General features: G+C 44.5%; 1 protein-coding gene across 2 annotated transcripts in view; it reads left to right on the top strand.

Annotated features, from left to right (window-relative positions):
• TMEM59 (transmembrane protein 59) overlaps nucleotides 1–13,205 on the top strand; it is a 31,181-nt gene extending 17,976 nt beyond the window's left edge. The window contains exons 5-8 of one of the 2 annotated variants that reach the window (XM_085885227.1): nucleotides 6,650–6,725; nucleotides 6,954–7,056; nucleotides 9,617–9,740; nucleotides 12,500–13,205. In XM_085885227.1, coding sequence (XP_085741353.1) covers nucleotides 6,650–6,725; nucleotides 6,954–7,056; nucleotides 9,617–9,740; nucleotides 12,500–12,634 — 438 coding nt within the window. In that variant the 3' untranslated portion in view covers nucleotides 12,635–13,205. The remainder of the gene's footprint in view (nucleotides 1–6,649; nucleotides 6,726–6,953; nucleotides 7,057–9,616; nucleotides 9,741–12,499) is intronic. The other variant, XM_085885226.1, reaches the window with a different exon arrangement.
• Nucleotides 13,206–17,165: the final 3,960 nt, after the last annotated feature.

Here is a 17,165-nt window from a genome sequence, read left to right as displayed (position 1 = left end):
CCACTTCTCACCTTCTTTCTTCTTCTTTGTCCCTCCTGTCTGCCAGTTCTGCCTTGTCGGTTTTGTAGGCTCCCCTCATGTTCTTGCACAGGTCTAGGTCTATGGGACTGTGCAGTTTGTCAATCCTACTGTAGTACTCCACTGCAGTTTTTTTCCTGATGATCGAAGATTGTACTTGACACCCATCACTGCGCTGTAGGTCTCCATGTTTAGTCGGTGTGATCTGACATCCAAGACATCTCCCATGAGATTGAAGGCGCTCTCAACTTGTGGCCCATGGAAGCAGGACAGCAGAGCCTTCACCATTCTTGAGAGAAGGGGGTACTTTCCACCTTCAAAGACCTTGGTCCACCAGTCGTCGATGCGAGCAGACTCATCTTCCTGAGCTGGTGGCAGGCTAGAGTCGATCTGGAAACTCCGAACCTCCAGTTCAAAGACATCACATTCCTCTGGTGCAAGGACATTTGTCAGCAGGCGTGGCAACTTCAGGAGCTGCTCCTGGCTGACAGTGTGCCCTCTGCTGAGTGGATCAATTGCTGAGGCACTTCTGAGGACAGCATTATGCAGGGGCATTTTCTTCTGGAGGTACTTTCCACATGTCACATAGGCCTTCTCCACACTCTGCAAGAAGTCGTGCACTTCTCCATCTCCACTACGGGCAGTGTTGACAATTTCGGACACACCAACTCCATGAAACATCTTCTTCACTCGTAGCAGGTTGGCTTTCTCATCCAGGTCGAGGGTCTGAAGTCTCTTGCCTGAGGATGGCAGCTTCTCAGGTTTGACAAAGCAGGCCATGAACTCTCGGACAAGGTCCACCTGCTGGTCATTGAGCTTGTGGATCAGTGGGGCCTTCATCTCAAACAGGAGGACGTACTTCTTCAGCTGCGTGAACACTGATGTATAGAACATCAATATCAGTCTCATCAATTTCTTCTTGTGGAAGACTTGCTGCAGTATACGCTCCTTTCGTGCCTTGCCATCTTTGGTCATATTCTTCTTCTTCAGAACATCATGGATCTGGCTTATTCTCTCCTTGGCTTTTCTGTCTACGTGCCTGCGATGGTAGACCTCTACAACCCGTGACAAGTAGTGTGTGCGATCAGCTTGAGAGAGGAAGCTAAAGTAGAAGACAACAAAGGCATCCCACAGCCGCAGAGTGTCAACACTGACAATCATACACAGAGAGCCACCTGTGACTGACATACCGCTCTGGCATGGTATCCGTGACACCAATCAGCCCACAGATTTCCTGCAAGAACTACTTTAAGTCAGGTGACCACTTGAAGTCATTGTAGATGTCAGAGAGCATGCGCTCTGTGAAGTTGTCGAATGGGTCGCTCAGCTTCTTGGACGCATTGTGAGCATGGTGACAGGAGTCCCCATCTATGTCCAACATGTGTGGGGCATTGTTTTCCCTGATGCGAACTTCGACTCCTGACTTGGATCCCCGCATGACTGAGCAGGAGTCCATGAGGATGGATATGCAGTTCTTCCACGGTAGCTCATACTTCTTCAACAAGTCAACCAGTTCCTGGTGCAACGAGGAACTGTCCACTTTGATCACAACAAGGGACTCTAGATGCTGCACTATGACCTGCTTATGTAGTGGGCTGTAGTAACTGGCCAGGACACATAAGACCCTCTGATGGTTTGTGCTTGTTAACTCATCAATGTTCAGAGAGAAGTATTCCCTCTGCAGTGCTGATATCAACTGGTGATGTACGGTATGTCCTAGTCCAAACCTAAGCTTGTAGGAAGCAGATGTCCTGTCCATTGTGAGCTGACCAAGGGCCTTTGCATTCAGGTTGAGTGCTTTGGCCAGGCTTATCAGTTCAGGGGCAAGGCTGAATGGTAGGGAATGCTGTGTGAGGAAGGCAAGGACCATGGCTTGAGCATTGGATACCCTGTCACCTATTGATACTGCAGGCATCGGTGTACAGGGGATGGGGGCAGTAGAAGCAGCAGTGCAAGAGGGAGTAGAAGTGAGGAAACACCTGGAGAAAAAGCAAAACCCAAAGCCAATGCAGAGTAAAAAAAGAAAAGCCAATCACCATTTATAATAGGTGCTTCAGAAAGTGAATACAGTGACGGGTACAGTGATTACACTAAGCCTCAGACTACTAGTCATTGCCAGGTGCTATTGGTGGTAAACAAGATTGACCCAATTCTGAGTTGTGGCTTGCTTGCCAATTAACATAATTTATTACTGTAGTGAAAGTGCACCACACCACACTACACTACATTGACAGCATAGATGTCTACTGTGTACATGTCTACTGATAACTGTACATGTATAAAGCCCAAGGCTATATGTACCAGGAAGACTGTAATTGGATACCCGGATTCTCTGAATATCACGATGCTTCTTGCTCTCCGCTTGGGATTCCAATGACTTGTACCCACGTCCTCCATAAACAATCTCCTTTGAGCACCATGTGCATACAGCTTTTTCTGGCTGGGCTATCTTTTGAATGAAAGCCCCACAAGCCACCGTACCGCATGGCATACGCTCCAGCCATTCCCACTTCCAGGAATTCTTGCAAGTCTTGTCAATTAGTGCAGCCAAACAAGCATCACAATCCCGGGACAGCCTGCGGCTACTGAATGCGGCCATGTTTTAGAAGCGACCTTGGCCTTGCACACTCGGAACACCACGCCTCTAGCTCGATTAATGCTGCTGTGACGGTTTCAGGAGAAATGCGGGGAGGTGGTCCGAATGTTATGTTAATGAATCTGGCAATGACGTCAGTGCAGAGTGCCAGGAATCTGTATTAGGGACCTCGGAATACTTTTTTTTTATAAAGATCGTCGGCGGCGTGAAATCACTCCCAACAATTGACTTAACCCCCCCCCCCCATACCCCCTATTTTTTTCTCAACGGATTTGTGCTCAACTCAGGAACGTTCCTGGGTGAATAAATTCGCAGAATTCCGCGAATTCGTGGAATTTTCTCATGCCGGGCATATACATGGCAAGTTTCACGAAGATCCGATGAAAACTCTGGGTTGTGAAACAAAAAATGTCAAAAAGTAGGAATGACGTCATAAAAATTGATATGACGTCATAGTGATGTATCATATGTGCGGTAATTCATCTCTGCTAATGCCCTGTTCGATTCCCACAAACAGAATTCAAAAAGCTTGCCTAGTTTCGGAGATAATTTTTAGGCGATTTCCATTAGCGGAGATATTTTGACGTCCTAACTTTTTTTTCTAGGATGAATTTTCAAAATCAGAGATGGTTACTTTCTGTGCAGGGTATTGTTACATATACAGTATATACCAAGTTTCAGGAAGTTTCGATGAAAACTGTAGTCTGTGAAACAAAAAAGTCCACAAGAACAACAATGTGAGTAAGACTTAGAGATCCTCCACGAGGATCTAAAAAAAAAACTTGGGAGAAACACTGATGGGGATCTATGGGTCGGGGGGAGGGTGAGGGTGGGGGTTGGAGGAAGAAGTCGGTGAGATATTTCGAAGCTTCACGATGAGCAATGACCTCTCCTGGGCTGAGCATATCACATTGCTGACCTCAAAAGCCACCCGCAGAGTGGGCATCCCCTGTAGTTCCTTGTCATTCCTTGAAAATTCACAATAGAGTACTTGCCCCCCTTCCTGCATCACATCTCTCTCCTCTGGGTTACTTAGAAACTAACACTATAAACATTGTTACTTGCACTGCGGCCGTAGGTCTGTTTGTTTGTCGGCAGAATAAATGACCATGGGCGTCGAGAATCACCAGATTTGGCACAGAGCTTCATATTGTGGATTCCTCACATGAGTTAAACTTTGAGATCACAACGAAAATATGAAATTAATGTTAGTACAGGACTATACTTATTCACAGCATGGCTATGTGACAATATTGGTTTGCACCCTCTGGGGCCATATTGCATGAACAAAAAAACAATGGTGTTGAGTCAACACCTTAATTGAGTGCATTCTAGTTATCCCCAAGCTTTTTGAAAACAATTGGGGGGGGGAGGTTGTAACCTGCTCTGTCCATCTGTCCATCTTTCCGTCCGTCGCGGTATCTCCCTAAATGGTTGTGCAGAAATTCACCAAACTTGGTAGTTATGATCACCACATGGCACGAAGGTGCATGAGCAGTATCATTTTGGCTCCTCCCCCTGGGATGGGGTTGAAAGGTAAAATGTACAAAAAAAAATACAATTACGGGCACATTTTAAAACAGTTTTTTCATCAAACTTTGTTGTGCAATCGACATTGAGAGCGACATGAAATGTACAACAATTTTTTGGAGTTGGCCCCCAGTTTATGCCCCAGGTTAGTGGTGAAAATGGAAATTTGTTTTATGCCTCTGCCGCCCAAGTCGTCAGAGGCATTATGTTTTCGGATTCTCTCCAGCTGTCCATCTGTGTGTCCGTCTGTGATAGGTTTTCGTTACCGCGATAACTTAAGAATGGCTGAAGGGATCCAAGTCAAACTTGGTACAAGTATGTATAATGATGCAAATATGAACTGATTCGATTTTGGGGTCAAGAAGTCTGAGGTCATTTTTGGTTAAAATTTTGTTTCCATGCTAACTTTTAAACCAGTGATTGGATTTTGACCAAATTTGATACAAGTATACTGAGAGGCAATGAAAATGTGTACCAAATTGAAATTGACATTTATTTCATCGCATGTGAAAAAGGATCAATGTATGCAAGCACAGTAGATCTGTCAGGGACAGTCCTACAGAATCTGCACAGAAACGGGAAAATCTGGATGTACATGTCACGTCATTAAAAACACCAAACGATGTAAGGGTCTGTAAAGTTGATATCAAGTGTGACCACCTTGGGCGGTGTGACACGCTTGGAATCTACGGGGCATGGATAAACACAGGTGGTGGATCAGAGCTTGTGGTATTGCTATCTAATGGAACTGTAATGAAGCCTGTTGTTGGCTTGGCAGGTAGGGTGGCTGGCTTGGGATCTTAGAGTCCTGATTTTGAGCACCTGTCAGCCTTTGAATTAACACCTGGTGGGGTTGATTCAGTTTGTCATCCTTCCGTGGTTGGCAAAATGAGTATCAGTGGACTTGTAATTGGGGCATTGAATCAGCGGGACAGCCGTGCCCTCAGCCAGTGATGCTTCCCGCAGTCTTGTGCTACATACGGAGGGAGGAGGAGGAACTGTAAGGCTGCAGTAAGCTCTGCAACATTGTTTGGAGGGTTCATTTGACGATTGCTCCCCAAACCATAACACCGCCACCTTCAAAACGTTCTCTCTCAATAATGCAGCCCTGAGCGAAACGGTGTCTGACGGAAATCTGATGTTGAACCTCTTCGGCGGACGAGATGGCATTTGCTTACTGTTTCCCACCCAAGTTACCACCAGCTGCTGCCCATCATTGTCGTGCAGGTCGGTGTTGATGTGTCAAGATTTGTCCACTGTAAGGTTGTCGACACCGTAAACCCCGTGAGAGTCATCTCTGTTTCATTGGTGGTTCTGGTCGTTTCTCATGCTGTCCTGAAGCGATTGTGGAGGTGACTGATGATGATACATCGATCTTGTCTTGCTGATGTCACAGGCTGTGCACCAGAACGAGGATGGTGGCTGACCCTTCCTGTGGCTCTGTATCGGTTCTGTTGCCTCAAATCTGTTGACTGGTGGACATAAAAATGTCGAGCAACTCTTTCTTGACTGATCCCACCATTCAGCATACCGATGGCTTGGTTTCTCTTATCATTCGTTAGACATGGCATTTTAATTGACAGCCTCACGACTCAGGCAACTTGTGTTTTTATAGGGCATGGATAAACATGTTGCATGTGCAGCGTGTTTTTCTTAAGCACAGCTCATAGTTTCCAAGATTTGCCATATATTTGCACTCAGACTCTGACATCCATACACAAACCGGACTAAACACAATCGAACACCCATGACAGACGTTCATCGTGCATGTCTTATTACCTCCGCCACCAAATGTGAAGGAGGTTGTGCTTTCACCCCTCTGTCTGTCTGTGAGTAGGATATCTCAAAAAATTATGGACAGATTCAAACGAAATTTGGTGGACAGGTTGGGTGTGTGACAAAAACAAAAATTGTTCGATTTTGCTGAAGATTTGGATCGGGATAATATTTTTTTAAATGATTCTTCACCATTGAGAGAAAGCCTGGTGTTGGCTTCGTGGTTAGGGTGATGGCTTGGGATCCTCGGGTCCTGAGTTCAAGCCCTGTCGGCTGCTGAATTAACACCAGTGGGTTGACTCAGCCTGTCATCCTTCCGAGGTCAGCGAAATAAGCACCAGGGTACTGGTACTAGGGGCACTGCAACAGTGGCATAGCCTTGCTCCTAACCGATGATGCAACCGGCAGTCAAAAGGTTGTACACGATCGGTACCATTGAGAGATATGGCCAAAAACGATACTTGGCATGGTGTCTCATGACGTTGTGGATGGATTTCGATGAAACTTTGTGGACAGGTTGGGTGTGTGATGCTAACAAACCGATTCACTTTTGGTTCGGCCAGATCTGCATCCGGACCATGTCGGTGGAATACAAAATGTAAACTGTTCAGCCTGGCGGAGGTGTGTGCTCTCCCGTTTTTTTTAATGTTTATGTGGTGTTTTTGTTTTTCTGCTTTTGCCGATTCTCCTCCCTCCCCCTTTCACCAAACACGTGCTGCTGGTCAACAGTCCCAACCTGGGCTTTATTTGGAGTATCAAGAAAAGGTGTCAGACGGTCTGGATGAACCTCACAAATCTCAACTTGGTAATGCTTTGTATTATAAACCCAGTTGTCACTGGATACCATTGTTATGTAGCATACACATTTGGAGGTCTTCGACGTCATTGGAATTGGATCAAATTTCAGGGGTTTTTTTGTAAAGCGTGTGCATGTGACTGCATCCTTTCTTCTTCCTTTTTTTTTTCAACCACTTTATTTTGTGTTGCATGCATTGTGACGTGCATGATAACACTTTGCTATTTGCCTTTTCAGATGCACAAGTTCGTACAGACACATCCAGTAAAAGTCAGTGGGATACCAACAGCCATTCCGCCGACGCACACGATCACCACGGCTTCTTGATGTGCATGGCACGGTAAATTGTTGGGCCTGAGTAAACCTTTTGATCTTTCAATTATAAAGGTGTTTTGGCATTTTAACATTTTTATTCATATCGTGCTTTGAAAACTATCCAATTTTACAAGAGCATTTTGTTTGACCTGTTGCTCCCTGTCATTCTGTTCTTCCATGAGGTTACATGTAAAGTTTAATTCAACTCCGCATCGGAATTTCTGTTGTGCCACTTGAAAGGGTGACGAAGGCCACGAATTAAGTAGGTTTTATTAGGTGGTTGCTTCCTGCCTCATTGAAACCTATCTTGAGTGGTTTGCTGGTGAAGGTCGACGAACTGCTTCACTCTGTCTGTTGTTCTCTTAATCTCGTATTCTGTTCATGGTAATTGCTGGTAAAGCTTCAGTTGTCTACATTTAGGAAGTAGTGATTCCTTGAGTTGAATAATGGGCTTTCTCAATAGCGAGGCAAATGCCCGGTGGTGATTCGCAGTCGATTAACGCATTTTCGTGAACTTGGACAGGGAAACAAACATGCACCTGTGAAAATCCCAGACGTTTTCCAGGCCGGTTTTAATAGCATTGACACCCACCACTTGCATTCTTTTGGTGTTTGAGAATCGGGAATTTTTTTTTGTGATGCACCAAAACGTTCTATTTAAACCATCCCACACGTCATGACTCGAAGGTCGATCAAAGGTGCAGGATATTGCGAGAAACAGATGTGATTGACGGCTTATGGTAAATTACTTTGCAGACTTCCGTGAAGCAACCCATATATTTTATTGGGCACATTCGAGAGCTGATGACCTTGAGGATCCTCCCCAAATGCAAGACTCGTGCAATTGCTTTCCTAAGTGGATCCGCTTCGGTTCCCTCAACTCTGAAGTGGAAAGCCATCACTTCATTTTTTTATAAACAGGATTTTAAGTCTCATAGTGGAGGTCGCACACATGCCACACACGCCACACACGCCACACACGCCACACACGCCACACACGCCACACACACCACACCACGCGCACGCACCTCTCGCGCGCTCCTCTCTCGCGCGCTCCTCTCTCGCGCGCTCCTCTCTCTCGCGCTCCTCTCTCGCGCGCTCCTCTCTCGCGCGCTCCTCTCTCGCGCGCTCCTCTCTCGCGCGCTCCTCTCTCGCGCGCTCCTCTCTCGCGCGCTCCTCTCTCGCGCGTGCTCCTCTCTCGCGCGTGCTCCTCTCTCGCGCGTGCTCCTCTCTCGCGCGTGCTCCTCTCTCGCGCGTGCTCCTCTCTCGCGCGTGCTCCTCTCTCGCGCGTGCTCCTCTCTCGCGCGTGCTCCTCTCTCGCGCGTGCTCCTCTCCCGCGTGCTCCTCTCTCGCGCGTGCTCCTCTCTCGCGCGTGCTCCTCTCTCGCGCGTGCTCCTCTCTCGCGCGTGCTCCTCTCTCGCGCGTGCTCCTCTCTCGCGCGTGCTCCTCTCTCGCGCGTGCTCCTCTCTCGCGCGCACTCCTCTCTCATGTGTGCACCTTTCTCACGTGCACCTCTTTCGCGCGCACCTCTCTCACGCTCACCTCTCATGCACATCACACACACTTGAACATGCAGACAAATACATCATCATATCCCCTTTTCCTTTTCCTGATCTCAGCCTGTTGTTGGCTTAGCGGCTAGGGTGGCTGGTTTAGGATCCGAGGGTCCTGAGTTTGAGCACCGTTGGCTGCTGAATTAACACCAGGTGGAGTTGACTCAGCCTGTCATCCTTTAGAGGTCAGCGAAATGATACTGCACAACCACGCTTCCATGAAATGATTAGCGACCCAGCAGCTAAGCTGCCATATGCAAGAACAGATTCCTAATCTGTTGCTATCCTCACCGTCTCCCCTTTCCAGTTCAGCTGCACTCTTTATCCTTTCTTTTCTGTTTTTTTTTTCTATACATGTACCCTGTTTGCCAGATTTTCTTGCTTGCATGTCCTTTATCTGCTACAAGTCGGGGTACTCGGCATTACCCGTTGCTGTTCTAATCCTGTTGGCATTTTTAAGAAATCAGGGATCAAAAATCATTTAATATTACCTTTCAGTTGGCTTCAAAGGCTAAGGCACTATAGAGCGATTATTATTATTTTTTAAATAGAAAAATATATATCCAAAACGATACTACTTTTTCATATTTATTTATTTATTTATTTTTTGACCTAAAACACTCCCTGATGCTCACTGGTGAACCTCTGAGAGTTTGACAAAGATCGGTTTGGCCATCTCTTATAAAATAAGGCCCTCTCTGTTCCCTTGTCCTGTCCATATGTCCCTTTGTTGTTGTGCCACCTGTCTATTTGTTTGTTCAATTTGCTAAACACTGTTCACCTGTCCTAATTATCTTCATTATTGATGTTGGCTTGTCATTCCCTGTAATTCAGGTGTTCCACGAGCCTCGATCCTAGTGTTAAAAATATAAAAAAATAACTTGCAGGCAATTTGTTCAGGGAGCTGGGCATGTTCTTCTTTGTCGATTTATGGAGCCACGGCTGGGCCGGTGAATGGGTTTTAAGAGGAAATCTCATGCAACATACACGTTAGAATAGAGAAATGTAATGTTGTTTCTGTGTGTCCATAAGCAGTCGTTCAGGCCTGCCACGTTGGGTTTTGGCTTTCACACTTGTACTCTCGATCATTGTCCTGCTGTGGATCTGCTGCGCCACCACCGTCACTGCTCCAGATCACCACGTTCCTGCAGCACACGTATGTATAAAACTAAAATCATCTTCAATATCCACTTTGAGATTTTATCGATTTATGTCCAATGCCATTATTGCAGATCCTTGGTATCAACTGAAACTGCAAAAATTAGCATTTTCCTCAAGAGGCTTTGTTTTTTATTGCATTTTGCTTGTGACATTGGTGAATTTTATTTATTTATTTCCTTGTCCACTATTCCGTATTATCTGGGGTTTGAAACCTTCGGTTTTGTCATCATTTGCTATGGTTTAAGAACAAAAGGTTAAAATTCCACACAAAAAATGGTGTTCTGTAGCATTGTAATGATTCTAATTTCTCTACGTTCTTGAATGCATATTAATCATGGCTTGTGCATCAGTTCACAAGCAACACCAGGTTCAAAACTATGAGAGAAAAGTGTGCATTAAGTTGGTTATTAAATCAATCAAATGTACCAAAGTCTTGACGTAGCATCGGTGCTGCCAAGGCAGTTTCTTGGCAAGCGTTAAGTACCATTGGGTTTCTCAGAAGTCAGTCAGGTCCAGGGATTTGTAATTTATTCAGGGTGCTAGTAAGAGCTTGTCCACTCTTCGCAAAAGACACTGGTTATATTACATTCACCAACAACTAGAAGGGCACTCGATAAAGCGCATAGCTCCGCCAGGCTGAACAGTTTACATTTTGTATCCCACTGATGAGCCGGATCTGCATCCGGACCTTAACCAAAATCGAGTCGGCTTGTTCTTGTCACCTCCCCAACTCATCCACCTCGTTTTGTCACAACTCGTCCACAACTTTTTGAAATGTCATGCTATATATCGTTTTTAGCCCAATATCTCAATTGTGAAGAATCACTGAAAATTCTGGAATCTGGATCATCTGAATCCGTCCACAACTTTTTGAGATATCATGCTCACAGACAGACAGGGGGTGAAAATATATCCTCCATCCACCTTCGGTGGTGGAGGTAACCAGTGCTGGCAGAAGTACAGACTATAGCTTAACGTCCATCCCAGGGATGGTGTACACACTGATGACTCACCATGCATGAGAAACACCAGGATGACAGTTTATGTCTGGGTCGAGATGTGAACCCAGGCTATACAGCTCAGAGGCGAGTGCACATACCTCAAAGTTGTCCTGCCATTTCTCGATTTGGTTTCTACTTGGAATAATAACAAGTGTTTAATAGCATTTGTGCAAGAACCAGCTTATTATGCAGTCGATGGGTCTCTTCAATGTGTGACCCTATCATGGTTAGCATGGTGTGGCACAACTCCACTCAAGATGTTTTCTTTTCCTTCCCTTTATAGTGTGATACTTGAAATTTGTCAAATTCTGTGGACTTTTTTGAGATCCTTTCCCGATTTATTTATTTATTTTTAGCTCACCTGGAACGTGTAGTTCCTGGGAGCTTATGGGATGGCACGTCGTCCGTCCGTCTGTAAACACTTGCAATTTCTTCTCCGAAACTGCCGATGGGATTGTGACCAAATTTGGCTAAAATGATAGTGTACATTGGAACTCAAGCTTGTTCATGGCATTAAAAAATTGGGGTCTACTGGGGGTCAAAGTGAGTCTAGTTTGGACCCCCAAAAATAGCTATTTGCTTTTAACTTCGATGAAACTTGACCACAACCTTCATCACCTGTGATGTACCAAAGTTTGTGGATGGCATTAAGGAAATCAAGGTCAAAGGGTCCAGGTAAAGGTCCAGGTTTGAACCCCCCCCCCCCCAAAAAAAAAAAAAAGGTACTTGCTTTCTTCTCTGAAACTACACAAACGTTTTGATGAAACTTGACCACAACCTTCGTCATCCGTGATGTATCAAAATTTGTTAACGACATTAAAAAAATTGGGGCCATCACATTGGTTCATTGGTACATTTTGCTGATTCCGTCACACGGTGACTTCCTCCTCAGTATCATTATTCTACCAGGTGGGCACCCAGGGGTGTTGCCCCTATTTTTCATTTATAAATGGTAGCAAGTATGTGTTTGTTTGCTTTTAATCAGAAGCTCATCAGTTTGACTTTATGTGCCGTCCCGCCGATGGATGTTAAACTGGTGTATCGTTTGTTTGCATTCGTTTTTGGACGTTAAAGATCCCATCGTTTCTCTCCCAAAGAGGAGGTGAGCTGTTGTCAACACGGTGAACAGTTTACAAATTTCTGCTCTGAGTTTTGGGAAGGGAATGGCAAACCACCCAGTATATAACCCTTGCCAAGAAACTACTTCGGCAACACTGACGCTCTGTAACAGAGTATACTGAATCGGAATCAAAATCTTGGTACCATATATGAAGTAGCACGCTTTCCTGCATTTATTTATTTATTTATTGCATAATTGTTCTAGTGAGCATGTTTGTCAACAATAATCGGTTTTCTTGTTCAGCTCATACGTAGGATGATGTATAGATATCGTACATACACATTACACACACGATATTGATCAGATAACGCAATGCTAGATACTCTGCTTTGATACTTAAGGCATGTATCTCAATCAGGATTCTGCCATATGGTGCATATTATATCATGACACAGGCTTATCGCAAGAACACTACTGTTATGGCCCATTAAGTTGGTGTCCTCATTTATTTATTTATTTGTTTGTTTATTCATGCTGTTTGTTCCCATCTGAGCAATCAAAAGGCAAGCCAAATGCTGCTCTTATCAAGTCATTCGGACACGGGCATAGCAAGAACAATCCATCGGAAGTGTGTTGTAGATTTTTATTTGATCTCTCAATGACGAGTGTTCATTTAATGTACTGTGGATGCAGAAGCTGCCTGTGACAGAAACCGGATTGCAGGTCATGAAGCTGCCACCCGTGTTTACTGGCCCAGTGATTGCTGTGCAGTCCTCTGAGGCAGGACCGCTGCCAACCAAGGTTGCCCTTCTGCATGCAGCACTTTGAGCTGCCGACATATCTACTCTATTTGCTTGCTCATTTCATCCACTTGGGTTATCAAAGTTGTCAACAAAGATCATTGCATTGTTTGTATTTCTCTACAGAGTTAGTGCAAGGAAGAAATAAATCGTGATTTGTACATTTTTGTGCTCTTAACACCAGTGCAGATACAGCAGTGTATGGCTACTACACTTGCACAAATTGTATGCTTCATGCATGGATGATGAACATACAAAATGTTTGATTTAAATGTATATTGTAACCTGTAGTGATGACCCTTGACTTCCCGCAGTTGATATAGTTTATTTTGCACTTTTCAGCCTCCCCCCGCCCCACCCCACCCCCTTCGGCATCTCCATTTTAAATATGTTGATTACAAAGTTAAACAACTTCACAAAATGGACTGGGTGACTGAAGCTGTTAATATTCTTTTGATGACGAGCGTGTTCGGGGTGTCTTGTGCTAAATTTGATGCAAAAGTTACAAGTGTCGTCGGCTTTTCGAATTTCTTCTTTCCTGTTTTTGGTGCCCTGGTGTTCAAATTTCTTGAGTATCATAAAATACTTGTTTAAATGGTCCTTGTTTTTAATTGAACAGTGATTTCACACCACGTTCACATTTCACACATGCTTAAGCTCATTTGTTTGCTTTTTGTTTTATGAGAGTGGTATGCCTTTTAAAATTAATTTGAATGGTTTGTAGGGAATACCTCTTTTGTCGGGTATTCGTAGGGTATTAGTTTGTTCATAGGGTATTTTGTTGGGGATTGAAAGTCGTGATGGAGAGAAATAGAATGACCAATGATGCGAGAAAAGTTGAAGGGATGTAGTCTCTGGTCGGAGTAGGATTAGTACACAGTAAGTGACTTGTGTCACTTATCCTTGCTTGCTTGAACCTTGCTGGGCTACGTTCTTGAAAATCTCTGTGAAATGCGGAAACTTGAGGGGAAATGCAGCAAATAAGATTTGGGACTTCAACTTAAAAATTTGTCACCTCCTTTTTGCTAAACTGTACCCTTAATTAACATGTTTGTGCATTGTTTTTGTGCTTTTTATTTTCATGAATCAGATGAGAACATAAAATAAAAATTTTCTTGAGTTAAGATCATTAAGCTTACCTTTAATGATGATGAATGATTAGAAACTTAATTCAATAATGGGATGCTGATGGCGACGATAAAGACAAGTTGAAGGAGATGATGGTGTTGGGGTGTTTGAGGGGGTTGTTGTGTTGATGGGCTATGTTAATTGGTGAATAAATGTGGAAAATAGTTCGTCAACCCATGATTATTCGAGTGCAGTGACTGCTATCTGCAAACCTTGCCTCAATAAATTAATCGTGGTAGAGCGAATCTGTGAACGGCAAGGCCCTCCTGTATATAGCTTTATATAAATATGATATAGCTTCGATCTCAAGTCTGAGAATGGCCATTTCTTTGAAGTAAACATGAAAATGGGTTGATGGAATAGCTCTGGTCACTAGCTCCAGTTTGAGCTGTGTCGTCCTAGTTTGGTGACATGACGAGAAACTGTTGCTATGGGTGTGGATCAATGATCAGTTTGTCAGGTCGGATGGCATAACAAGCTGGATGTCCTATCCAGCTGTGGCATAACACTGTGACCAGCTATCTCGTGTTTATTGTATCATCCCATTTTATACGAAAGTGTCCCGCATCCTGTTTCATACCTTCCCGGGATGCCATTTGTCCTGTATTCTTGGTATTTTGTCATTTCAGTCGTGAAGCCAATGGTACAATGATGCAGCTGGCCTGTACTGCATATACACATGGTGACCTTCACATGCTCTCGAAGCCATCTCAGATATAAAAAAATTACATCGTTTATTTAAATACAGCACTTAAAAACATGGCTTTCGTGAGCTTTGCTCCATCCCTTCTGTTGTCACGAAAGCTGGTCACCTTGGTGCTGTCGGCTAGCATTAGTTGCTGGATGTTAAAAACCCCACGGTGTGTTTTGTAACTGAGTTGACCATTGTGAGCCAGTACAATTACAAAATCCTGTGCTAGTGTGCAGAGGCATTAGTTCGATGGCACACTCACTTAAGAGTTTTGATGCAACCTGCAGGACATTTCGTAATTCATTGAAGACCATTCTAACTTGTGTTAACGGAACATTAAGAGATGGAAAAATTATAGAGATAGTCCAAAAAAAATGTCAATACATGCATGACCCTAACCCAGCCCGTGACCTGGGTTTGCAAGAAATTGCTCACGTTAGGTCTTCTGTGTATTTTTTAAATTATTATCGAGTCAGCCTGTACTACTTACTGTACATGACTTTTAAAATGTTGCCAAAAGCAAAACACAACTCGATATCTGTGATCACAAAGTGATCCGTGATCCAATGATGGCCATATTTATTTCAGACCACCATATGACCTTGACCTTCAACATTTCGTGACAGAGTGGAGATTAAGAAAATGTGTTCCTATCTACAATCTATTTATAAAACTCAACATCATGAAAATTATTCAAGTTATGATCAAAAAGTTGGTTTTTGTTAATTCGGTCACATTGACCTTGACTTTTAACCTGGAGGTGCATGATGTAAATTACATGTAAGCAGGACTTGCCCTAGGCTATCTGGAGAGGGCAATTTCGTTCTGATTGGCCAAAAATTAGTCGAGTTATGGTAAATAAGTTTATAGATAGGTTATAATCTTTTTGTAAAAAGGTCAAGGTCAAAAATCATGTCCCCCTCATACTTTTTATTCCTATTATTGATGCAAAATTTCATACCGAAAATCCCAGCGGGATCTGAGATACAGCTCAGAAATTGACAGAAAAAAACCGAAATGGTGGTTTAGTACCCCGATGGATCTAAGAAACGCAGGAGTACCACAAAAAATTGGGGCACTAAATGTGGAAAACAAAGCCCACAACAGCTCTCAGCCTCCTCTCTCCTATCAGAGTAAAATAGGGGGAATCTTAAATATTAATTGTGTTGTGCAAAATATATGGTCAGGTCAAGCCAGATTCGATCTGTAACTTGCTACAGGTACCATGTAAGCCTGCACTAACCTGTTTCATGGTCGGGTTGTCGGCGACTAAACCGTCTCCCTAAACAGGTTTTCTGGTAAGGAGGGTGTTTGGATATGGACACCCAGCAGGATTAAAAACAAAACCTGTCAAATGGCGGCGGAGCTCCTCGTGAGCCAACGGCCATCCATTTCTAATGCCAAACTGTCTGCGGATGTCCTCCAGCAGTTGGGTTACTTTTTTTTTTTTAGGAGGTTGGTGGCAGTATTTGCACTCCGGCCACCGTAAAACACTTCATTCCGCAAAACCAACAAACGCAAGGAAATCTGACAACCCACTCCGTGGGAGTACCTTCTGTGCTGCTGCCCTCCGCATGGCAGTTCATGGGAGGACGGGATTAGGGCAAAGCCTTCGCGATCCCCATTCCTTGATGATAGAAGGAAAACCACGGGGTAAATCTCCATGGTAGATTGCGGTGGTGGAATGGTGCTGAGGCATCGTCCACCAGACGGCGGTCTTGGGTTAATCTGAGGTGGTCCATTTGGGTGGGTGCCTGGAATGTTCGATCTTGAAGAGAGGATGATCACCTGACTCTTATCATCTGGGCTCAAGCATTTGAACATGGGTATTGCAGCACTCTCTGAAGTTTGCAGACCGGATAGATCATAGCGGGTGGGTACACCTACCATTAGTTAGGTCCCTCTAATGGATACCATGCACAAGGAGTTGCTGTAACTGTGTCCAATAAGCTGACTCCAATGATAATTGAGGTAACGTCGGTCACCGCACGTCTTATGAGACAGGATTTGTCACTCCTTGGGTGTCATTTCCCTGGTCTATGTATATGCTCTGACTGAGGCAAGTGATCTCACAGTGAAGGACGCATTCTTTATCACGCTCGAGTCTGTGGTTGATCAGTGCCCCAGGCGAGATGCACTTCTCGTCTTGAGGGATTTCAATGCATCGACTGGAGCTGACTGGGATGGATATGAGACATGTGTTGGCCCCCATGGGTCTGGAACTGTGAACCAGAATAGCACTAAGTTCCTTGACGTTGCAAGAAGTCATGGACTTAGGGTGGCTGGTTCATGGTTTCAGCATCCACAGGCTCATCGCTGGACTTGGTATTCCAATGCTGGAGGTGTGGCAAAGGAGATTGACCATGTGCTCATTGATGGTCACTGGAGGATGATCCACAACTGCAGGGTCTACCAGAGTGCTCAGTTCCTCAATACCAACCACAGGCTTGTTGAAGCAACTCTGAAGTTGCAACTTCAATCCAGGAGAATGGTACCATCCTAGTCTCGGGTGGATGTTGGCAAGCTCAAGGATGAGAGGGTTGCTGAGGAGTTTGCGAACAGGCTGAGTGGAGATTTGGGGGGTTTGGGTGCCTTGGGTAATCCTGAAGAGTTGTGCAGTGCTATCAAGACCACCATCCTTGTTACTGGTGGATGTCTTGGAACGCACCATCGGGCGAAGAAGAATTTTGTGTCAAGGGGCACGGGATACCAGTGACCAGAGTCACAGGGCCAGGTTTAA

This window comes from Eptatretus burgeri, chromosome 6 (assembly GCF_056783735.1).
Source record: "Eptatretus burgeri isolate ZD-2024b chromosome 6, Ebu_testis_v1, whole genome shotgun sequence".
NCBI classification, from domain to species: Eukaryota; Metazoa; Chordata; class Myxini; order Myxiniformes; family Myxinidae; genus Eptatretus; species Eptatretus burgeri.
The sequence above is the reverse complement of the archived record's forward strand: the minus strand, read 5'-3'. Positions and strand labels throughout refer to the sequence as shown.